Source organism: Populus nigra, chromosome 19 (assembly GCF_951802175.1).
Source record: "Populus nigra chromosome 19, ddPopNigr1.1, whole genome shotgun sequence".
NCBI classification, from domain to species: Eukaryota; Viridiplantae; Streptophyta; class Magnoliopsida; order Malpighiales; family Salicaceae; genus Populus; species Populus nigra.
This window is the reverse complement of record NC_084870.1, coordinates 6,127,070-6,152,059: the sequence shown is the minus strand read 5'-3', so window position 1 is coordinate 6,152,059 and position 24,990 is coordinate 6,127,070. Positions and strand designations below refer to the sequence as shown.

At 34.6% G+C, this 24,990-nt stretch overlaps 4 protein-coding genes and 1 pseudogene across 4 annotated transcripts; 2 read left to right on the top strand and 3 right to left on the bottom strand.

Moving 5' to 3' along the window:
- Positions 1-505: 505 nt before the first annotated feature.
- LOC133680139 (uncharacterized) lies at positions 506-2,081 on the bottom strand. The gene is made up of 3 exons (XM_062102960.1): positions 1,392-2,081; positions 1,057-1,288; positions 506-957 (listed from the first exon to the last, which is right to left on the bottom strand). Exons 1-3 carry the CDS (start codon positions 2,079-2,081, stop codon positions 506-508), a joined length of 1,374 nt encoding a protein of 457 aa, XP_061958944.1.
- Positions 2,082-3,678: 1,597 nt separating this feature from the next.
- Positions 3,679-4,758, bottom strand: LOC133680138 (L10-interacting MYB domain-containing protein-like). The gene is made up of 2 exons (XM_062102959.1): positions 4,438-4,758; positions 3,679-4,335 (listed from the first exon to the last, which is right to left on the bottom strand). Exons 1-2 carry the CDS (start codon positions 4,756-4,758, stop codon positions 3,679-3,681), a joined length of 978 nt encoding a protein of 325 aa, XP_061958943.1.
- Positions 4,759-7,423: 2,665 nt separating this feature from the next.
- LOC133680576 (disease resistance protein Pik-1-like) lies at positions 7,424-8,447 on the top strand. The gene is made up of 3 exons (XM_062103592.1): positions 7,424-7,583; positions 7,687-7,765; positions 7,890-8,447. The coding sequence occupies exons 1-3, from the start codon at positions 7,578-7,580 to the stop codon at positions 8,147-8,149; spliced, it is 345 nt and encodes a 114-aa protein (XP_061959576.1). The 5' UTR covers positions 7,424-7,577; the 3' UTR covers positions 8,150-8,447.
- Positions 8,448-15,280: 6,833 nt separating this feature from the next.
- Positions 15,281-22,372, bottom strand: LOC133680137 (sugar transport protein 14-like; annotated as a pseudogene).
- LOC133680632 (heavy metal-associated isoprenylated plant protein 16-like) lies at positions 22,247-23,393 on the top strand. Its single transcript, XM_062103663.1, has 3 exons — positions 22,247-22,524; positions 22,628-22,706; positions 22,832-23,393. Exons 1-3 carry the CDS (start codon positions 22,519-22,521, stop codon positions 23,101-23,103), a joined length of 357 nt encoding a protein of 118 aa, XP_061959647.1. The 5' UTR covers positions 22,247-22,518; the 3' UTR covers positions 23,104-23,393.
- Positions 23,394-24,990: the final 1,597 nt, after the last annotated feature.

Below are 24,990 nucleotides of genomic sequence, written 5' to 3'. Positions count from 1 at the left end.
ACCTTGATAATTTTGTTTATATGTTAAAAAAAAAAACATTTGACCCGTAATGTATCGCATTACGATGATATAATAAAAAGACTAATAAGTCGTCTGTACCAGAGGAGGGGTTCGATATATGAAGTTAGCTGATTTGTCCCTTACCCGCTCCTGTTTCTTTTCAGAAAAAGTCACTCGTACACACAGCTTTTTATCAAATACACTAAGGGTATGTTTGGTATTGCTGTTGCTGTTGTGGTTGCGGTTGGAAAAAAGTGATTTTTTCAAAAAGCACTTTTTCTGTGGTTTGTGTATATAATTTGAGTGTTTGGTTAAAAGTGTGGTTTGACTTTATTGTTGTTAAAAACATGTTTGGTTAAACCTGTGGTTGCGGTTGCTTTGGTACACAAAATGACGAAAAATGACATAAATAAAATAATTCTTTGTGTTAAGAGAAAATAAAATATTTTGTCCACATATATACCAGCAAAATAATAAAAGCTTGATTTGTTATTACAATTAAACATTATTGCCCCATCAAACTATTTGCAATGGCATCACGAATATAATCCATACGCGACGCACTCTGGTGTCCAGTTGTTTGTGATTGTGGAACGACATCGGGAAAAGTATCTGGAGGAACGAAATCAGGATGGCTATCAAACTTGTTGAATGCAACATCTTGGTCTGACTTCCGTCGAATATAGTTGTGCAGCGCCATTGATGCGACAACAATTTTAACTTGTGATTTGTAAGGAAACTCAGGCATGGTTTGCAAGATTCGCCATCTTTTCTTCCAAACTCCAAATGTACGTTCGATAACACATCGTAATGATGAATGGACTCGGTTGAATAGTTCCTCCCGACTTCGCGGTTGTCCTCGTCGATGAAATTCTGGAAGATGATATCTCTCCCCTCTATATGGACCCAAGTAACCGTATTCATTCGGATATCCCGAATCAACGAGATAATACTTCCCTGCATAAATGTACTAATTGTTTAATGCTTACAAAATACTTTATAAAAAAAGAAATTAGATCAGCTGAACAACAACCATATTTTTTTTCGGGTTAATACCTTCCGGTGGCCGCGGAAATTGTATGTTTGTATTTCCAATCGCCTCATAAAATATTCGTGTATCGTGAGCACTGCCTTCCCACCCAGCCCAAACAAATGTAAATTGCATGTCAAAGCTACATGCTGCCATTATATTTTGCGTCGGTATACCTTTTCTACCAATAAATGGTATTTGAATTTCTTGTGAAACACATGCACGTACATGTGTTCCATCAATCGCTCCAATGCAATTCTACAAAAACAAAAAATTTGTTGTCGAAGACAATTTAATTACACTTAAATATTTGATTGTAACCTTTTGAAATATTTAACTACTTGTACAGAGTATTGCTTACCTTGAAATAGGGCATGTATCTCGGATTCATTTCAATTTCCAATGGTGTTGTTGTGAATTCCGGATCTACTGGTTTAATGAAATCAGCTGCTAGCAAGCACACAGAACGAAGAACCTCTTTGAAATTTCTGGAAACTGTTTCACCTGAATGCTGAAAACGCTCCTGCACCTCCCTATTTGAAGCACCTAGAGCTAAAGTGTAGAGAAACATGCCTACTTTCTCAATAACACTCATCCGTCTAGACGGTTTCAACCTATACATCGTTTCCAACTCTAAAGCCAAACTCTTCAATGTGTCCGCATCCATCCGAAACATGTTCACACAACGCATCCAATGCCCATTTAAAATTTCCGTCAACCATCGCATGCCAGTGTTGTATGAATTCATACATGGCTCTTTGTAAACATACGTATTGTAATACATCGTCAGTGCTCCAGCAGTGCATATGACTAATTTAGTTCGATCACACTCTCTATGCCAGAATAAATCGCCACCGTCATTGTCATCCTGTTGATTTAGGTCGTCGTCCTGAACCTCACTGTTATAGTTCCCATAACCATCACCGACACTACCTCCAAAACCACTTATTGAACTTGTACCGGCAAACCCATCCGACACATATCGACCAGCATTATTCATAACATTTTCATAATGGTCATCAAAAAGCGCAGTAAACCAATTCGGATCCATATCTAAAAACACAACTTAATATCAATTTCCAACCTGCAGAGTATCAGTAAATAATACATGTTCATTGAATAATATTTTTTGATTTGTTGTGTCGTTAACAACGATCTTAACACAAAACATTTATGCTTGATGAAGCGCTAAATATCGAACATCTTTAACTTATACGTAACTCATTCAATATTTTTCAACAAAACAATAATTGTAATTTTCAACTAGCAACGTAACGGTAACATGACAGTTTTCACTGCGTAATTTGTTTACATTATTTTAAACATTAATGACGACATTAACTTATCCTAAAACATCTTCATTGCATCAATCCCTAATAATCGAACTTATTTACGGCGAAATTAATTTAAGCAAAAAACATTTAAATTGAAGCAACCCCAACGAATCACACACATTTTACTTATAAGTAACGCATTCAATATTTTACAGCACAAACTTAAATTAAACCTTCAAAACAGTGTTTATACATGTTGGCATGCTTGAAATATGTGGTGGCAGGCCATTAAGGTTTCATGAGGAAAAAAAACTAAAGATAAGGGACTGCTGTATAAATAGGGAAAAAACAAAAAATAAACTTGCTTTATTGACAATAATAGCAGCCCTATCGGATTTACCATCTAAATTTGATAACAAAACATAAAGATAAAGCTGTATTAACTAAAAAATAGCCTTAAAATCAACAACTAACCTTCTAAAGTCAATGAAGTTGACGTTGCAGTGTAAAAACAACAACAAAACCTTCTGAAAACAGCCCTCAATACACGTGGGAATGCTTGCAAATTTTATGGCCAGCCAATGAAAATGCTTTGGAATGATAATGCATCTTAAATAGAAACACACACACACAGCACAAACGAACATATATTTACTGCCATACCCATCAGCAAACCAGTATTTGTACCATGACCAACCATTCAACCCAGCAACTCTCATTCAACCCACAATCAAACATTCAAGTAAGGAACAATAATTCAAGGCTGTAGCAGCAATTCAAGTCAACTAACATTCAACCAATCAGTTGCCATTCAACTCATAAAAAACCATGAAATCTGTCAAGTTACAATATGAAATTCAAGGCTGAAAAAGCAAACTGAACACAAAGTGTTCCAGCTATTCAAACTAGTCTATAGAAGTCAACATGAAACCTACAATTACAGCTTGTAAAAGGTACAATAATAGCTGTTAAAAACATCTCAAACATAACCAATGAGCCGACAACTACAAATACAAATGAAGTGCTCAACATATGATACGTTACAAGTTAAGAAACCTGGAAAAAAACAGCAAAGGCATAACCGTTTGCATCAACCATTTGGCAATTCTACAGCTGCAACAACACCTCATGCACCCAACCTTTTTGTGGACTTTTAACTGTGAGAAAACACATAACCATACAACATGTTAACGGCTCTTTGGAATACAAATCAAGCATTAGAAGTGTGCTAAACATTCAAAAACACTTGAGATATGAAATGCATGCAATAATTACCGAAACATATGACACACAACAAAATTTAATTGCTGCAACATATAACACAAAATAACATACATAACTGTTATTTTTCCCTAAATCAAATGTAAACTTACTTCAAGGTCTGTAGGTTGCCCTTCGATCGAACATTAATTTCAGCCACTGAAATTTTCGGTCCACATCACCCATTGCTGCCCACATTTCCCTCCTACTTCTAACCATGAAAAACTCAGTTGCAAAACAATACAGCTCACTGTCGAACACCACTTCCTCAATGGAGTGAAACTCCTTCATCACCTCTTCTATGCTACATCCTTTTTTATCCAAAACAGTTGACGTGCATTCACTCTTGGTAGACACACTATCAACTAACTTATCTAATCGCGATAACAAATGTGATCCCCTTCCGGCAGCCCTTTTTTTTTTCAAATTTTGTTGGGAACTTTGTTGCACACCTTTTCTCTTCCCACTACTACTAGTGGGATTGCTTGTGCTGTTGGAAAAATTGACACCAGCCACCATATTATTGACATCGGCAACAAAATTTGGTAGGCTATCCTCCTCAGAATCTCCACTACCTTCCTGAAGATGAGGGTCCTCATTTACTGCGTTAGTTTGCCTTTGACCGACACCATCTTCATCAGAATTCAGACCCTGTGATGGAGCCCAAGCATACTGACCGGTAGCAACAGTGTTTGTAAACATGATATCATATTTACAACACAATGTTGGATCGATGCCAACATGCCTAAACTTTCTTGCTCCGCGTATCTCCTACAATAAAGGGACAATGAAGAAAAAAATGCATAAAAAATGATGTAAAAGCATGCAATCAAACAGTTTATTACAGCTCTAAACATACTGAACAAAACAGACCTGGTTTTTAGCTTTCCACCATTCATCAGGAGCCGCAATTGTTCCCAGTTCAGCACTCCAGCCTACTCCTGTTTCGGAAATCAACTTTTTCCATATTCTCCAATCTTTTTTAATTCCGTCCCACTTATTCTTTAATTGTGCTTTCGTTAATGCATGGCCAGTTTGATTCTTAAAGCAATTCATAACATATTTCCACCCAGCTTTGTCGAAATGTGTGTTGGGTCGCATACCTTGCTCAATTGCTTTAATACATATGTCACAAAAAGCATGCAACATCTCTCTAGTCCAACAAGCCTTATCTTGTGATTGAGAATCGTCCATGTTATCGGTTAAAATGTTTTGCCTAATATATAATTAACAGGTTAATTTCTTGGAGGCGATGTAAAGGACATGGAATGCACAATCTATCTTAATTAATAAATCGCAACCTAAAATGCAAATTGAGAACATAGACTTAACATAATCAACTTAACACTGTAATTGCTAGGTTTATTTCCATTAATGTTTCAACAAGCCAATGTTTGCATTGCCTAGTATTACTAATATTTATTCAAATTTAATGCCAAAGAATATAATGATAATATATTAATATGTGCTCTATAAAGTATTACAGTTGGTAGAAGTTTAGACAAAGAAAACCTTCAGTTTATATTCTAAAAAAGAAAGCTTATATGTCACTATGAGACTTGTGAACGAAGACTATTTACAAGCATATCAAGTACAAACACAAGAAAAAACCAACAGATTTAACTCACCATCTCCCTTTCCTTGCAACAACAAAATCCCCACACAATCTTAGCCCTTCATATATATATTATAAACCAGAACTTTTGTCATCCCCTCTTAATACTTTGAAACTTCCCTTCATGTTATACAATTGCAACCAAAAAAATCCAGTCCTGGAAACTTAAATTGCCACTCTAAACTAATAAACCGGTGCAAAAGAAACTCTTAATTTCCACAACACCAATATCCACATATTGCAAAATCATATGCTCTCTTCTTTCCTGCAAAAAAAAGACCATCCTTTTTTCACATTCCACACTCCGCAATCGCATCCTTTATGTTATAATTTTTATCCTGTCCCAGTTGATCAAAAAATTTTTTTGCAGCAATTCTAGCTAACATAAAAGGTATTACTCCACTCTCTTGAAACCTTCCCTTGACAGCAATGATTAACCTTTTCTTGATTAAATTTACTAATTTAAAACAAAAACAAAACATCATTCTACTAATGCTAAACCAAATTTAGCAGAGACAAAGCAGGTAATGACTAACTAGCTCCCATTTAAATAAAAAACCCACATCAAAACCAAAGTCTTTAACACGAAAGCACATGTATTTGTGCCTAGCTATGCATAACAGTGTAAGGAAATGTTAACATTTTGATGGTTTCACACCACGCACAGCCAAAAGCACATGTAAAAAGAGAATCAGAGATATAAAGTAACTGTGCAACCGAAACAGACCAACTGACCGTGAATTTTCTTGTGCAACAGAGACAGAGATTGGTAAGATGCTTATGCTTGAGCTTTCCAGGAGGCTGATTTCGATGCTCTCTTTGGTTCCGGCAAAGAAAACACACAGCAAGAGAACATATTGGTTAGAGAAAACAGTTTGTTTTAGCTTATAAGGCAAGATCTATACATTTTTGTTAGGTCAAGTGCGAATAAAATTACCTGGTTCAGTGCGTGTCTTCTTCAACCGCGAGAGGAGTTCATCATGGCAGCGGATCTGTGGCAGATGGGCTTGATCTACACTCGGCTACAAACACTGGTGACAGCCTGCGTGAGATAATGGACGAAGAGTGTGTGTACTGAAAATGTGATGAGGAGTACTGATTTTTTGAGAAGAGGGCAGCCGTGGAGAAGGAGAGCTCTGGGAGGCGAATGTGGAGGAGGGGAGACGACCGTGATGCAACGGACAGATAGGGCTGAAATTAATTTTTTGGTAAAGGTTGCAGCGTTTTCTGAACAGCAGCCACGGCAAAAGCAACAACTAGTTGCTTTTGCTTGTCCTGCGTTTGGAACGCAATTCGTGTGGGTCCCATAGAGTTTGAAAACGTAGGTAGCTGTTAACCAAACAGCTTATTTCAATGGAACCGTAGGAAACGTGGACGCTCCCACGTTACCAAACATGTTCTAAGTCCTCCATTCTTTTTCATATATATATATATATATATATATATATATATATATATATATATATATATTATCACACACAACAGGAAAGAGAAAGGTTGATAGCCACACAATCAATGTAACTCTGCTCTCCTATTGCTGCACTTCATTTTCGAACTCTGCTGTTGATTTTTCGGCGTTCACATTTTCCCAGGCCCCTTCTAGGAGTAATTAAAGTGTTCTTAAAGACTAAAAATCGATTTGGTCTGCAAAGACTCTTTCCTCGGTATTGCATGCAAGATGAACTGTGGATCCCATTTTTTCCTTATCTTTTAATCAACTAAAAGAATTGGATCGATAGCAACGCGGACTAGGACATGCCACGACTTGATTTTGAAAATATTTCCTGCCGAGACCAATTATAAGCAGGATTCGTGTGTTTTACAGATTAGAAAATAAAAACCATCAACTTGTTTTTACTCTCTGATTGCAAACACAAGCCTTGTAAGGAGACTAGAAGGGATTGTTTATTTTTGTGGTTGTGGGTGTTAAAAATAAAAATATATTTTAATTTTAATTTTAATTTATTTTTAAATAAAAACACATGAAAAAATTACCATCTCAGATGTCTTTTCAAATATCCCACACAAATCTAGCCACCTTGTCTTGTTTCTTTCTTTCTTTTTTATTTGGTGATTAAAATTAATTAGGTCTTCTAGCTAGGTCAATGATAAGTAGGACCAAAGGAAATGCCGTGTGTTTACCTGTCAACTGAGAGAATAGCGAATCGGAATCAGAGATTCCTTGAGAACTTGCACAGAAATCTCCTCAAGCATACTCCTATATAAATAGCAAGAACGGCCTCCCAGATTTCCATCTTCAAACAACTAGAGCATTAATTTACTCCCTCCTCTGTTTCTTCAAAACCTCCCCAAAAGACCAAAACCATCACTTTTGGTGTCTCCTGGACTGTAAACAGCTCCTGCCCTACATATCACCATCTTTCCAACAACCAAGACCATGAAGGTATGAATTTGCGATCAGAACACAAGTATATTACTAGCTTGTTCGTAAAAATATTATGTATATTACTTTCTTGTTAATGATTAATCATGCTAAATCATTGCAGCAAAAGATAGTGATCAAGGTGACGGGGAAGGGACCGAAATCCCGCTCCAAAGCCTTGCAGATTGCAGTTGGGCTTTCAGGTGAACAAAACCTTCCATGCACACAAGTTTTAGAATCGGAATACCTAATAGAACCTTCCATGCACACAAGTTTTAGATGATCAATTTGTTGACGGGTTTATATATCTTTTTTGTGATTCTGTAGGTGTTGAATCTGCCGGTTTAGGAGGGCAAGATAAGAGCCAGATAGAGGTGGTAGGCGATGGAGTTGATGCAGTACAACTTACAAATCTGCTGAGAAAGAAAGTAGGCCACGCAGAGTTAGCAAGTGTAGAAGCTGTCGGAGAAAAGAAAGAAGAGCCAGCAGTGCAGCCGGTTGCTTGGTCCGTGTATGGTGGAGGCATGCCTCAGACCTATATCCATCCGATTCACCCCCATCAGGACCCTTCTTGCTCCATCATGTAATTACCAAACAGGCAAGCCAGAAGCAGGGAGAGAGAGAGATATATTGAAGCCGAGTCAGTTTATTTATCTTGTAGAACATGTCGGGCCGCTGCCGTTCCATGTCTGGAAGGGGGGAGATAGTAAAGGGAAATTCAGATTACATATATACGTACCATGTGTAAACAAGCTTCTTTGCTTGTATCAACTTTTCATGTTACAGGAGGGACAAATCTTGATATTGGGTGAACAAAAAACATGGTGATATTGATCAGTCGTTAATTATTCAACACAACAATATCAACTTATGAATTTTAATCCAGTTGTTGAACCATTTATTGCTTTCTGGGCACCACGGCGCATCTTCTCCTTTTCTTTTTGTATCAAACGCACATCCTGTCCTGTGAACAATTAACAAAAAAAAACTCTAAACAGTATGGAAAAATATTGTAGATAAAGGGGTGTTTTAGAGTGTTTAAATAAATTGTTTTTTAAAAAAAAATATATTAAGATAATATTTTTATTTTTAAAAAATTATTTTTAATATCAATATATCAAAACAATTCAAAAAATAATTTCAGATTAAAAAAAAATCATAATTTGAGATATCACGGTTGATTCCGCAAAGACAAAAACTGCTCCCATAACTCAGTTAACTGTGGAAGTGCACAGTACATCTAGTTGCCTCATCTTTCCAGGGTTGTGGGATGATTCTAGCCCTTAAATTTTGTATTTTTTTACTATTTTTTTTTACTTTTTATTTTTAGATTGTTTTAATAAATTAATATCAAAAATAATTTTTTAAAAATAAAAAAATATTATTTTAATATATATTTAAATAAAAAATACTTTAAATCATTATCCCTATTATAATTACAAACCATTCACCGTGCAATGTGGTTCAGTCATGGGGGCGACTTCCTCTTTTTTCCGGCTGGTTTTGCTTTTCTTAATGGTGCGGCTTTCCATTGCTCTCATCGCGCCTTGGGTTGTTGGCGCTTCCTTCTGAGCCGTGGAGGGCTGGGTTTTTTTGGGAGTTGCGTGTTCAGCTTCTTGTGCACTGGCTGTGATGGGATTTGGCAGCGGCTTGAGGTTGCAGGGCAGGCTTTGTGGAGGTGTTTCGTTTGGATATATGGTTGATTTTTGTATGGAACTCACATAAAATACATATATTTTTTATTTTCATAAAATATAATTTATACTTTAAATACATAACTTAAAAAAAAATCACCACACCATCCAACTAAATACACCTGACAATGGTTGTGGGTGGGGTTATTTTATTTCGGTCGTTTCTGTTACCCCAGAGAAAAGGACCCGGGATCACGATTATGCATTAAGAGTGTGTTTGGTATTGCTGTAGCTGTTGTAGTTGTGGTTTGAAAAAAGTTGTTTTATAAAAAGTACTTTTAATTGAGGTTGGTTTGAAAAAATAGGTGTTTGGTTAAAACTATGGTTAAAATTGAGGTTGAATAAAAAATAGTTTAATGTGTTTGGTTAAGAATGTTTTTGAAATTAAAGTTATAAAATAATTTTAAAAAATATATATTAAAATTGATAATTTTTAATTTAAATATTGTAGATTTAACTATTACTATTACTTCATGAAATAAATAATACTTTATATAAAATATTTTTTATTATGCCATTAAACCATCTACAATTCCATTACGTACAAAATTCATTTGACAAGAACTACAGTTTCTATAATTTTTTGAGCGTGCAATAAAATTAGATAAAATATTATCAGGAATAAAATTAATTTGATATTAATTAGATAAAATATTATCAGGAATAAAATTAATTTGATATTACAGTGCGAGTGAATTTAATTCACTCTATACTATTTTTTCAAGAAAAAAAATATTGTTTACATGACAATGTAAAACTAGTTTTTTTTAAAAAAAAATATACAAAAACTATACACACTAAAAAAAAATAATAAAAAAAAAATAAATCACCCGAACAGTGCAATTTACTTGCACTGTTCGAGTGAACAGTGCAATTCACTTGCACTGTTCGCGACAGTGCAAGTGAATTTGCACTGTTTGCGTGCACAGTGCAAGTGAATTGCACTGTGCACGCGAATGCAAAATTTAAAAAAGCAGCCTGGGGCTGCTTCGCCAATTTCGCGTTCAAAACGTGAATTGGCATGGGTCCCACCAGTTATTTTTAGCGTGTGTGATATTACCAAACGCTTGGCTCCTGCGTTTTGATTGAAACGTAATCTCTACCGCGTAAACAAACGGACTCTAAGAGTGTGTTTGGTATTGCGGTAGCTGTTGTAATTATGGTTTGAAAAAAGTTGTTTTATAAAAAGTACTTTTAGTTGAGGTTGGTTTGAAAAAATAGGTGTTTGGTTAAAACTGTGGTTGAAATTAAGGTTGAAGAAAAAGTAGTTTTAATGTGTTTGATTAAGAATGCTTTTGAAATTAAGGTTATAAAATAATTTTAAAAAATATATATTAATATTGGTGATTTTTAATTTAAATATTGTGGATTTAACTATTGCTATTACATCATGAAATAAATCACACTTTATATAAAAAAAATTACTTTAACAAAAAACTATCTACAATTCTATTACGTACAAAATTCATCCGACAAGAACTACAAAATTAGATAAAATATTATCAAGAATAAAATTAAGATTACAATACGAGTAAATTTAATTCACCTTAAACTAATTTAAAAAAAAAACAAAAAACAATTGTTGTTCACGTTCACGTGAACAGTGTAAGTAAAATCAATTAACTGTGCTGGTGTTTCAAAAAAAAAAAACAAAAAACTGTTCAGTGAACAGTGGTGTTCTGAATACAACTCGGGCTCCTCCTCTGGCTCTATCGCTGGGTCCACTTCAAGCTCCTCGGTGGTGTCTGGGAGTATCATCAAACATGTCTGGGTGTCGTTCCTTTCTTTCTTACTTAAGTTAAAGGAGCTTGTGCCTTTAGCTTTCTTGTATGCTCCATTCTCTGGCTGGTCCAGATTGAAGTTTCCACTGCTGACATTGCTGGTTTTTTTCTTACCTTGCTCAGTTGAGCTTGGCATGACAAAGGGAAGCAGAGTGGAGAGAGCAGGGGAAGATTGCAGAGAGAAAAATGCAGCAGAAAGGAGATGGTTCTGTGTGAGGTTGAGAGACGGAAGCTGCGTTAAGGAGGACAAATCCATGAGATGAGGGAAGCACAGTGGAGGTCGAAGCTGTGGAGGAGGACATACGATGGAGCACAGTGGAGGAGGCGAAGCAGTGGAGGAGGACAGACGATGGAAGCCACAGTGGAGGAGGAGACAGTGGAGGAGGACAGATTGAGCTAATTATTTTTTGGATAATGAACATGAATTGTAAGCAACGTTTTCAGAACAGCAGCCACGACGAAAAGCAAGTCAGACTTGCTTTTGCTACACCAGCGTTTCGAACGCATATTTGTGTGGGACCCATGTATAAAAAACTGTGGTCTCTGTTAACCAAACACATTGCAATTTATTGACGCAGCTAAACGTGGACGCAACCGCCTAACCAAACAAAGTCTAAGAGTGTGTTTGGTATTGCGGTAGCTGTTGTAATTGTGGTTTGAAAAAAGTTGTTTTATAAAAAGTACTTTTAGTTGAGGTTGGTTTGAAAAAATAGGTGTTTGGTTAAAACTGTGGTTGAAATTAAGGTTGAAGAAAAAGTAGTTTTAATGTATTTGATTAAGAATGCTTTTGAAATTAAGGTTATAAAATAATTTTAAAAAATATATATTAATATTGGTGATTTTTAATTTAAATATTGTGGATTTAACTATTGCTATTACATCATGAAATAAATCACACTTTATATAAAAAAAATTACTTTAACAAAAAACTATCTACAATTCTATTACGTACAAAATTCATCCGACAAGAACTACAAAATTAGATAAAATATTATCAAGAATAAAATTAAGATTACAATACGAGTAAATTTAATTCACCTTAAACTAATTTAAAAAAAAAACAAAAAACAATTGTTGTTCACGTTCACGTGAACAGTGTAAGTAAAATCAATTAACTGTGCTGGTGTTTCAAAAAAAAAAACAAAAAACTGTTCAGTGAACAGTGGTGTTCTGAATACAACTCGGGCTCCTCCTCTGGCTCTATCGCTGGGTCCACTTCAAGCTCCTCGGTGGTGTCTGGGAGTATCATCAAACATGTCTGGGTGTCGTTCCTTTCTTTCTTATTTAAGTTAAAGGAGCTTGTGCCTTTAGCTTTCTTGTATGCTCCATTCTCTGGCTGGTCCAGATTGAAGTTTCCACTGCTGACATTGCTGGTTTTTTTCTTACCTTGCTCAGTTGAGCTTGGCATGACAAAGGGAAGCAGAGTGGAGAGAGCAGGGGAAGATTGCAGAGAGAAAAATGCAGCAGAAAGGAGATGGTTCTGTGTGAGGTTGAGAGACGGAAGCTGCGTTAAGGAGGACAAATCCATGAGATGAGGGAAGCACAGTGGAGGTCGAAGCTGTGGAGGAGGACATACGATGGAGCACAGTGGAGGAGGCGAAGCAGTGGAGGAGGACAGACGATGGAAGCCACAGTGGAGGAGGAGACAGTGGAGGAGGACAGATTGAGCTAATTATTTTTTGGATAATGAACATGAATTGTAAGCAACGTTTTCAGAACAGCAGCCACGACGAAAAGCAAGTCAGACTTGCTTTTGCTACACCAGCGTTTCGAACGCATATTTGTGTGGAACCCATGTATAAAAAACTGTGGTCTCTGTTAACCAAACACATTGCAATTTATTGATGCAGCTAAACGTGGACGCAACCGCCTAACCAAACAAAGTCTAAGTAAGCCTGAGTGCATCTACAAAACCTGTAATCTATTCACGAGATTAGATAATAAATTAGAAAGTAAATTAAAATATATATATATATATATATATATATATATATATATATATATATATATATATATATTTTAAACACTCTTTCTTTTTTCTTTTTCTTTTCTCAGGCAGAAAGTTGTCAAGTGATGCAATCCTAGAAAATGGGTATACATTGCAACGAACCAAACAGATTTAGCTATTTTCACATTTTGCAAATTGAAATCAGATGGAGCTTGAAAAGAGAATGTGAGCCATGAGAAAGGGTGTACCTTGCAACCACTTCTCTCCGTGAAAAATGCAGGAGACTCATTGATCTTATAAGCGGCAACACAAATGCCCTGAGTTTCCTGTTTATTTAAAACTGATATGAACAGCTGAAGTTGAATTGCTTCTGATGATAAATGGGGTAAAAAAAGATGATATCTACCAAATATTATAGGGTTCTGGGAATATCTAATACGGATTTTACTCCAGCAGATATCACTGCTACTGGAGTCCTGCCAAATTTGTAAGGTCGGAAGATATATCCATTGCTGCCAGGAAAACATGAGAAAAATTATATCAATTCTAGCAATCAAATACGGAAAGGTTCATGGGATTTATTCCTCGTTTCAGACCAGAAAAAAGTTCATTCATATGATCTGGAATGGGTTGGTGGTGGATGTGTGTTCCTGACATCATATGATCACAAGTGATGAACAAGTCAAAAGCTTTGGGTATTCCCACTAAATGATTCTGCTATCAATGCTTGGCTGACCACATCACTGGGCAGAAACATGTGAAGTCAGGCAGAAACAGTAGGAGCACCATCCCCCCTGCTAGCCACCTAAAAGAAAAGCAAAAACAAGCATGTGAAGTCAGGTGCATCACTTCACGAGCAATCAAATATTACAGTGCTTGTTTAAGGATTACACATGTCAAGCATATCAGGAGTGACAGAGTACAGGCAAACAGGATTACCAAGTCATGAGACCTGCCTTTGAGGCGCTATTGAAATAATTTGCAGAATCACTATTGAACTATCACCCACTGGCCATTGAGGCACATGCTTTACACTCTGGTGAATAAGATACTATCAGGAAAGGAGACTGTGGTGTCTAGTGTTATAGCTAAACGATCGGCAGAATGGGCAATGGATGTCTTCTTAGTGTTCATTTGAGATGTGAAGAGTGCAGCTTGGAATTTAGTACATCTTTTTCCAACAATGCTTTTGTCATAAAACTACATTCCTTGGTTTAAACAAACATGATACAGCAATGCTTTTATACGAGCTTAAGGATAATGCTGCTATTGGCTTATAATACGCATCAACACTATCTTGTTGGCTTATTTCTCTGGTGTTTTTTCTTGACCATTGCCCTCTGATATCCATTTTTGGAAAAAGTCTGGCGCTTTAGTTTTCTCAAGCTGATCATGAAATAGATAACATCAGAACTATTTCCTAATTGATCTTTTGGACCCAATTCTTTCAATCTTTCCATAACACGTTGAAAGAAATTCTAATGTTCTGTATGCCCTTGTTTGCATAATTGCATCCAACCTTTCTGATATTTCCTTCTCTTTCACGTGTCTCTTCTTTTTATTGAATTGCTATTTGGATTCACAGGAGATAAGCTTGTTGGAGAGGTTAGCAGAATTGTAGCAGACGAAGATTGCATTCAGGCATTGGACATTGAGTTTACCAAGGGTCAAATTTATGAAATCAACTCAGTTGAGATATGTTTGTATTGAAAATTGAATAGCACTTTATCTTTACTATAAAACCACTAGTGCGCCAATGTTTTCTCATCGGAGTACCTATTGTAAAGGAAAGACTCGTTGAGAAATTGATGTCTTGCTCCCCTGATTTCTATGGAACTATAGAAAATTAGCTTGGCAAAAATTTCAGTCCAAATTATTTTCCCTTTTAGATGCCCAAAGAACTTGGCATAGCATTTTTTTATTTCTTTTTAACCATCAAAGACAGGCATCTGCACAAATCCCTTATAAACAAAGATTGCATCGACCTTGTTACATATGTTGATGAAAAGCTGGTGAATACTTTTTTACAACTGGGGAAATGTATAGTGTCTTTACAACGGTTATGGTCTTAGAAATAGGAATCCCTTATGGACACAACAGAACTTTTAGAGATCTCTTCTTCCTTTCTCAAATTCGTTTCTCTTTCATTCTTATATTTTTCTATCTAATTTAAGGTGTGTTGTAAGATCCCCACAGATTCCGGTTTATATGTGAATTTGATTATACGAAAATTTCATTCTTAAAATAACTTAATTCAAGAAAAGAAAATGAGTGGAAAACCTTTCCCAGAAATGCTTGGCTAAAAATTATTATTAGGACTTATTTTATATTTATCCATAGAAATGCCTAACCAAAGACGAGATTATCTACAGAATGGTAGTCTTGGACTCTAGAGGAAAAAATTTAAACAACGAACTTGACAAGGAGATGTTTTCCCCGATTTTGGAGATGTATTCTAAGTTGCTTGTCGCTTCTTTCCATCCAATTCATCATCATTGGTGCCATCTCCTACTATTTTCTTCCAGTACCAATGGTTTTGAAAGAGAAGGTATACCTCCTCTATTGGGACTTGCTTTGTTTCTGGCAGGAGAAAGAAGATGAAGCTGCCCATTAAGGCAACCATGGCAACAAATAACAAGAAAATCCCATAACGAAGATGGCAGAGAGACACGAGAAAGCATTGTGTTATCAATGCTGTGAAGATCATGTTGACACAGACCACAATACTTTGTCCAGCTGACCTTGCCTCCAATGGAAAGAGCTCGCTTGGAACTAACCACCATAGAGGACCCCAAGACCTTGCATAAGCAAAGCAAAACAAGCAAATGATAACGACTAGGAGCACGCTGATTGCTTTCGAGAGAGTTTCTTCTTGTCCGAACTTCAGGGCCAGAGTTACTGCCAAAGCCACCTGCAGATTAAACAATTGAGTTAGTATTCAAGCCCTAGAGATATGCTAAAGATTTAAACGAGCCTGACTTACCATGTAGCTGAACATTTCAATACTAGCTTCAATAAAAAAAGTTCTTCTGCCAAATTTGTCGATTAATCCCATTGACGTGAGCGCGCCAACAACAAGTGTCCCACTAGTAATGGTTGATGAATAAAGAGAGGTTCCTGCCCCAAAACCCAAGCTTTGGAAGAAGACAGGACCATAGAAGAGTATATAGAATTCATTCCAGTGAGCTGTTGAAACATTGGGATTCCCAGGGCCCCAATTATCAATTGGGTAAGATTCTTCCGTCTTAAGAGATTCCTGAAAGGGTTCATTATGGCTTTTGCTTCGTTACTTGCATCAATAAGATCAGCAAACTCAGCATCAACATTCGTTGTACCTCTAACTTCCTCTAATATTTTTCTTCCTTCTTCTAACTTTCCTTGTTCTACAAGTCTGTTGGGGGTCTCAGAGGAAGGAGAATAGCACCTACAATCATTAAAACTGCAGGGATTACAGCTGAACCAAGAGATAACCTCCAACCCCATGGATGGATTTTTTCAGTTCCGTAATTTACAAGATTTTCTACTAGGATCCCTAAGCAGGTTTTAGTTGAAACAGCTGGTTATATCGCCCACGGGTTTTTGCAGGAGACATTTCTGACTGTTAGAGAATAATATAAATCATATCCTGGACCTGGTTTCTTGACATTCTGTTAGGTAAGGTCCAGGATATGATTTATATTATTCTCTAACACACCCCCTCAAGTGAAAGCCCTTTGGGCTTGAAACTTGCACAGGCCCACTTTACTTTGTGCTTAATTTTTATCAAATAAATGGGGATGGTGATATTCGAACTCGTGATCACTTGGTCATCAAGGCTCTGATACCATGTCAAGGAACCATCTCAACCTAAAAGTTTAAGCTGTTAGGTGAGGTCCAGGATATGATTTATATTATTCTCTAACACTGACAAATACAAGGAAACTGCCTGTAGGAAAAAAATGCTGTAAACAAAATACTTTTGGCTTAGGGATCATTGAGCATACCTGGTTGTTGAATCCAATGCCTACACCTAGAAGTAACCGTCCTATGATCAGCATTGCAATATTCACTGCACATGCATTGATAACAGCTCCAGAGAAGAAGCTTATTGATCCACAAAGTATGCTTCCACTCCGGCCTTTACTTCTGGTCGTGAAGGATGCTAAAAACGTGAAAACAAGGGCCCCAAAGTTTTCTTCTGATTTTTACGTGTATAAAACAAGGACAAAAACTTCCATGAACTGTTGAGAGTTGACAACTTTTTTTATTTATTTATTTTTCATTGATATAAACACCTAATGATGTAATTAATTAAATATATCAACGAGGAGATTTTTATACGACTTTGGAACAGATATGATAAAATTACTCCTAGATTATAGCAAAACGTTAAAGATGAGATGAGTGAGAGTGAGTTGGAATAAGATCTGGTCACCAAAATACGAACTTTAAACCGTTTGACCGAATCTTCCCGACTTGATGAACAGATTTTCCTCTTTAGATAAGGGATTCCTAATTGAAGAACAAATAGCTGTAAAAGGGCTCAAATAACAGCTAATTAAGCCTTGATCTCATACGAATGGCAGCAAGAAATAATTAAGCCCTCAGAAAGCAGGACGTCAAGCCAGGGCATAAAGGCTCGCCGTTCCTTGCTTCGGGTGAATTAACACTGTAGTGCTGAAAGAGAGGGGATTTCTGAAATCAGACAAATAAACAAGAACCTGCACTATTATAAATAGTCATTCAAGAATCTAATAAGGAGTTGAGATGCCAAAATCCGGTGGAGTCCTGACGAGAAAACAAATAGCTAGTGGCTTCCTAATTAGATTAATTTCCAAAAAGCGTAAACAGAAGAAATTGCATAACAGTTGGTTTATGTTTTGTTAGGATAATCATCTTTACCACCAGTACTCTTCATGCTCATGCAACTGATTCGATTACGTTGGAATTAATTTTGAAATCTAGAATAACGTAAATGTGAGCTTTTTTTTAATGTTTTTCTATGATTTGAGATTATTCTAGTTTTGCCTCCTAGAAAATTATCCTGCAGATAATGTCATTTTTTATTACATTAAGTTATTTTTTATTACAAATGATAGAATTTATTTAATAGTTGGATACGGTTTCTACCTTAGAAAAGGATGATACTAATTATGTAATAATATTTATTTTATTATGTATAAGTTATTTTTTTATTGGGTGTTAACCCGCATGCAACTAGCGGGGTATTCAAATAGTATGTGTATTAATTTTTAACTTTTATAGTATATATATTTTCAGAGTTTATCTCTTTTAAATATCATTTTATTTTTTTTATTTAAAAAGATATTTATCTAAATGTATGAGAGTCCCTACATCTACTAGAGAAGATTTTTTACAAGTATCAGTTACCAATCACTTTAATCTATCAGGTACAATTTATCAATCACCTTAGTTAATAAAGAATAAATCAAATTATTAAAATTAAAAAATTAATTGATTATTCAATACATAATCTTTACTCCTAATTTTTTGAGAGATCATTACCATGGGTTCATGATTTAATGCATTAATGATGTATCTATTATGAAAATATTGTAATTTAAGTTCAAGTTATGGACTTACTCCCTCACATTAGACACTATAAACAGAGATATATTCTAATATACCCGATTATATGTGTACCCTAGTGGATCCATCACCTTTAAATGATTACATCGTGCCTTCCTTCTAGGTAGCTATAATAGCTCGAGCAGGATCGGAACAGCATGGCCCAAGTTTGACTAGATAGATACTCAACCCAAGAGAAGGGAATCTTTTCTCACAAATATATCCAATCATTTCGAAGGAAAATTATTATTATTAACCATAAATAAAAAATGCACGGGAAATACATTGTGCAAAATGTATTGTGGATCCCCTCACTTGGTATTGTTGATAGACTATTAACACAATTTTTTTTATATATATAATTTGACCTTTATTGAACCAAATTACTGGTCAATCTATTAGGGAAGAGTGGTATCAAAAGATCAGGAATCAAATTGAGAAACAGAAGGGAATGGGTAGCTTTAATAAAGTTTGGGTAAAATATTTATTATAGTACTCATACTTTTTAAATTATAAATATTGGATCTCTTTAGTTTTCAAAATTTAAGGGCAAAATCAATTTTGATCTCTAACTTTATTTTTGTTATTTTTTCATTCATGGTTTGAGATAGGTAAGAGAAAAACGCTAGAATTCAACACTAGAGAGAGAGTTTCTATTGCACTGAATTTGGCAGCAAAAACATTTGATATTAGTATTAAATTGTTCCATTTGATGAAGGGAGTTCATAGTAGGTGTTTTTTTACCTTGAAATTGCCTAAAAACATATATGAGCTTGTTAAGATTTTTTATTTTGGGTTGATTTCGAGTTTCGGGATGGTTTTTTGGTTTTTTTAAAGGCATGAATGGATTTATCAAGTTGTCTAAGATGTTTTCCAGGTGTCTTGGGTAGACAATGAGAAAACAGGCCTCCTCGTATAGGCGCGGGCCCTTATTGGATGGGTCAAGCGCATTGTCCTGGCTTGTCAAACCCTGCAGTGCCTGGCCTTTTCTTTTTAAAAAAAAACAATTAATGTCTTTTTATATGTATTTTTCAAAATTAATTTTAAAATTTATATTTAAATTAATACTCCTCTCTTTTAATTTTTTTTATCTATCATTTTTTAAACAATGATTATTTTTTAATTATTTTATATGCATTTAATTTTCTGAGAGATTATTCTAATTCATTTATTTTCTTATGTTTTGTATAAATGAAATTTATTTCAAAAAATAAAAAATATTTATTTTCAGATAATATTTTTAAGATGTGTAACCTTGCATAACATTGTTTTGCTTTTTATTTTATTTAATCAATTGCATGTGTCTCCATTTTTATTATCATTTAGTTAAATAAAAAATTGTTTTTTTGTGAATAAAGTTGTTAAACCCAACCGTGCCAAAGATTCAAGTTGCGAAGTTGAATTTCTTTGTCTATATCCGACTCTTAATTTTTTTAATTTTCATCTTTATTTATTGTTAAAGACTTTTTATTTATTTATTAACACACATTCTTAATTTATTTTATTAGATGTATATATATTATTTTTTATTTCCACTTTTAATTTTTTATATAAAAAACACATTGGAAAAGCTTTCATATTCATTATTTTATATATAAAAAATTCAAATCACGGAGGAACATGGGTCAAATAGTTAGTAGTATAAACTAAAAGAGAAAGTGTTTTTACTATGCACTCCCTCACAAAGTTTTATTCATTTCAATAGTGTTTTCTTTCTTTAACTTTGTTTTCTCTTTTCTTTTCTGAATCTATATTTATTTTTCTAATTTTATACTTTAACATTTAGTTTATTAGAGATTAGATTTCATAATCTATTATGATTTGCTTTATTAATGGTTAACTCTGTCTCATAACCTATACCATGAGTTTGTCGGGTTAACTCGATTGATTCAAGTTTTTTTTACTTAAAACCTTCAATATTGAGTTGATTGAGAATTAGACTTCATGATTTATTTTGGTTTGTTTTCTATGAAGTTATTTCGGTATTATGACTCATGTTGCGGGTTTGACATGTTAACTTTAGTTTTTTTTTTTACTTTTTTTAATTTAATCATTCAACATGAAGTTGATTATGAATTATGCTTCATGATTTATTTTGATTTATCTTTTATAAGGTTATCATGATTTTATGACTCGGGTCGTTTTATTATATCTTGTTTTTAGATTGAATTTATTTATTTATTTTAACCTTTAACAATGAGTTTATTGAGAATTAGGTTTTATAATTTATTTTTTATTTGCTTTCAATGAGGTTGTCACGGTCTCATGATCTTGGTCATGTAGCTGGTTAACTCAGGCTGACTCAAGTTTTTTTTTATTAACGTTCCATGAGATTATCCTGATCTCATGACCCGGGTAACAGATTTGACAGGATAACTCAAATCATTATTTTTTTACTTTTAATTTTTTTTCAATTTTATTTTTTAACATTAAATTTTCTGACAATTGAGCTTCATAATTTGTTTTAATTTGTTTTATACAGGGTTATCATGGTCTCACAATTCAGGTTACGGATTTAGCAGATGAACTCAGGTTTCTTATATCAATTTAATATGTTGTCGTTTTAATAATTTTTTAAAAAAATATCTTGAATATTTATAAATCAAATAATATTTTTATTCAAGCTTGTTATCTTTAAACTTATTAAATTAATTATATAGCATTGAATGAGCCTTCACGCAGTTTTAATTTTCTTATAATAGAAAAACGTCAACAATAACTAGATAATTTTTTTATATATTAAAAATAATAATTCATTTGACCCGTAATGCATGCATGACGATGATATAGAATACAAAGACTAATAAGTCGTCTTTACAAGAAGAGGGGTTCGATGTATTAAATTGGCTAATTTGCCCCTTACCCGCTCCTGTTTCTCTCCAGAAAAAGTCACACGTACACAGCTTTTTATCAAATGCAGTTTAGTTACTCCTATGTTCTTTTATCACGCACATCGGGAAAGAGAGAGGTTGATGATGATAGCCACCTAATCTCGATGTAGCTCTGCTCTGCTATTGCTGCACTCCATTTTTCTGAACTTTGCTGTTGATTTTTCAGCGTTCTCGTTTTCCCTGGCCCCTTTTAGGAGTAATTTAGTGTTATTAAAGACTAAAAATCGATTTGGTTTGCAGACTCCTTCCTCGGTGCTGCTTGCAAGATGAACTGTGGATCCGTTTCTTCCTTTTCTTTAATCGACTAAAATAATTCGGCCGAGAGCAACGCGAACTATGACATGCCACAACTTGGTTTTGAAAATATTTACTGCCGAGATTAATTATAAGCAGGATTCGTGTGTTTTACAAATTAAAAAAAAAAAACCATCTACTTGTTTTTACTCTCTCATTGCAAACACAAGCCTTGTATGGAGATTAGAAGGGATTGCTTATTTTTGCGTTTAAAAAAATATTTTAAAAAAAAGTTTAATTAATTTTATTTATTTTAAATTGGATTTTTTAGTAATTTTATATGTTGGTGTAAAAATAAATATTCAAAATAAAAAAATAATATTATTTTAATTTATTTTTAAATAAAAACACTTTAGCGGTCTTTTCTAAGATCCCACACAAATCTAGCCAACTTGTCTTGTTTTTTTTTATTTATTTATTTGGTGATTAAAATTAATTAGGTCTTGATCTGAGCTAGGTCATTGATAAGCAGGACCCCAAATTAACGAAATGCCGTGTGTTTACTTTGTCAACTGAAAGAAGAGCGAATCGGAATCAGAGCTTCCTTGAGAACTTGCACAGAAATCTCCTCAAGCAGACTCTCTAGCCCATGCACTCCTATATAAATAGCAAGAACTGCCTCCCAGATTTCCATCTTCAAACAACTAGAGCATTAATTTACTCCCTCCTCTGTTTCTTCAAAACCTCCCCAAAAGACCAAAACCATCACTTTTGGTGTCTCCTGGACTGTAAACAGCTCCTCATTCCCTACATATCACCATCTTTCCAACAACCAAGACCATGAAGGTATGAATTTGCGATCAGAACACAAGTATATTACTAGCTTGTTCGTAAAAATATTATGTATATTACTTTCTTGTTAATGATTAATCATGCTAAATCATTGCAGCAAAAGATAGTGATCAAGGTGACGGGGAAGGGACCGAAGTCCCGCTCCAAAGCCTTGCAGATTGCAGTTGGGCTTTCAGGTGAACAAAACCTTCCATGCACACAAGTTTTAGAATCGAAATACCTAATAGAAACCATGCATTTGTGGGTAAATTCAGATGATCAATTTGTTGACGGGTTTATATATCTTTTTGTGATTCTGTAGGTGTTGAATCTGCTGGTTTAGGTGGGGAAGATAAGAGCCAGATAGAGGTGGTAGGCGATGGAGTTGATGCAGTACAACTTACAAATTTGCTGAGAAAGAAAGTAGGCTACGCAGAGTTAGCAAGTGTAGAAGCCGTGGGAGAAAAGAAAGAAGAGAAGAAAGAAGAGCCAGCAGTGCAGCCGGTTGCTTGGCCCGGGTATGTTGGAGGCATGCCTCAGACCTATATCTATCCGATTCACCCCCATCAGGACCCTTCTTGCTCCATCATGTAATTACCAAACAGGCAAGCCAGAAGCAGGGAGAGAGAGATATATTGAAGCCGAGTCAGTTTATTTATCTTGTAGAACATGTTGGGCCGCTGCCGTTCCATGTCTGAAAGGGGGGAGATAGTAAGGGAAATTGAGATTACATATGTACGTACCATGTGTAAACAAGCTTCTTTGCTTGTGTCAACTTTTCATTTTACAGGAGGGACAAATCTTGATATTGGGTGAACAAAAAACATGGTGATATTGATCAGTCGTTAATTATTCAACAATATCAACTTATGAATTTTAATCCAGTTGTTGAACCATTTATTGCTTTCTGGGCACCACGGCGCATCTTCTCCTTTTCTTTTTGTATCAAACGCACATCCTGTCCAGTGAACAATTAACAAAAAAAACTCTAAACAGTATGGAAAAATACTACGTGGATACTGTAGATAAGGGGTGTTTTAGAGTGTTTAAATAAATTGTTTTTTTTTTTAAAATATATTAAGGTAATATTTTTTATTTTTAAAAAATTATTTTTAATATTAATATATCAAAACAATTCAAAAAATAAAAAAATAAAAAAATCATAATTTTATATTAAAAAAAATCATAATTTGAAAAATCACGATTTATTCCGCAAAGACAAAAACTGCTCCCATAGGGCCGTAACTCAGTTAACTGTGGAATTGCACAATATACATCCAGTTGCCTCATCTTTCCAAGGTTGTGGGATGATTCTAGCCCTTAAATTTTGAAATTTTTTTATTAAAGTTTTTTTTTATTTTTTATTTTTAGATTATTTTAATTGATCAATATTAAAAATAACTTTTTTTAAAAAAATATTATTTTAATATATTTTTAAATAAAAAATACTTTAAATCATTGTCGATATTATAATTCCAAACCATTCACCGTGCAGTGTGGTTCAGTTATGGTGGCGACTTTATCTTTTTCTCGGCTGGTTTTGCTTTTCTTACTGGTGCGGCTTTCCATTGCTCTCATCGCGCCTTGGGTTGTTGGCGCTTCCTTTTGAGCCTTGGAGGGCTGGGTTTTTTTGGGTGTTGTGTGTTCAGCTTCTTGTGCACTGGCTGTGATGGGATTTGGCAGCGGCTTGAGGTTGCAGGGCAGGCTTTGTGGAGGTGTTTCGTTTGGATATATGATTGATTTTTGTATGGAACTCATATAAAATACATATATTTTTTTATTTTCATAAAATATAATTTATACTTTAAATACATAACTTTTAAAAAAATCATCAAACCATCAACTAAATAAACTTTAAAATAATTTTGAGAAAGGTAAATTAAATTTTAAATTTACTTTTCAAAAATTATTAATTTGAATATTATAAATCTTAAAACTACTAAAAATTTATATAAATATTAACTTTAAAACCTGTAAAATTAAGAATTATAAGCATGTTTACCAACAACAACGTTAATATAAAACAAAAAAAAAAACACAACTGAAAATGGTTGTGGGTGGGGTTATTTTATTCGGTCGTGTCTGTTACCTTAGAGTAAACGACCCGGGATCATGATTATGCATTAAATGCAATGCCCACTTGGCTGGGCCCTTCGCTCTTTAACATTGGAAGAGCTGCTCATTATTGGGTTTGATTGGACGTCTGCATGATCTAGACTGTTGACTGGGGAATTACAGTTCCAGGTCTCTTTGTTTTTTTTTCGCTCACAAGCTGTGCGGTAGTTGACAAGTTGGTGATTTTCAGCACTCTTCTGGTTTGGTTAGTTTTATTGTTCATTTTAGATGGACTTTACTTGCCCTTTTAAGTTTTATCATTTCAGGTTCTGTTTCATTGTTTTTTTGTTATATCACGCTACTGTTGTCCTAGGGCTTCCCATGCTTTCATATCCTCTCTGTTTTTTTTTGGCTTGGGTCGCGTAG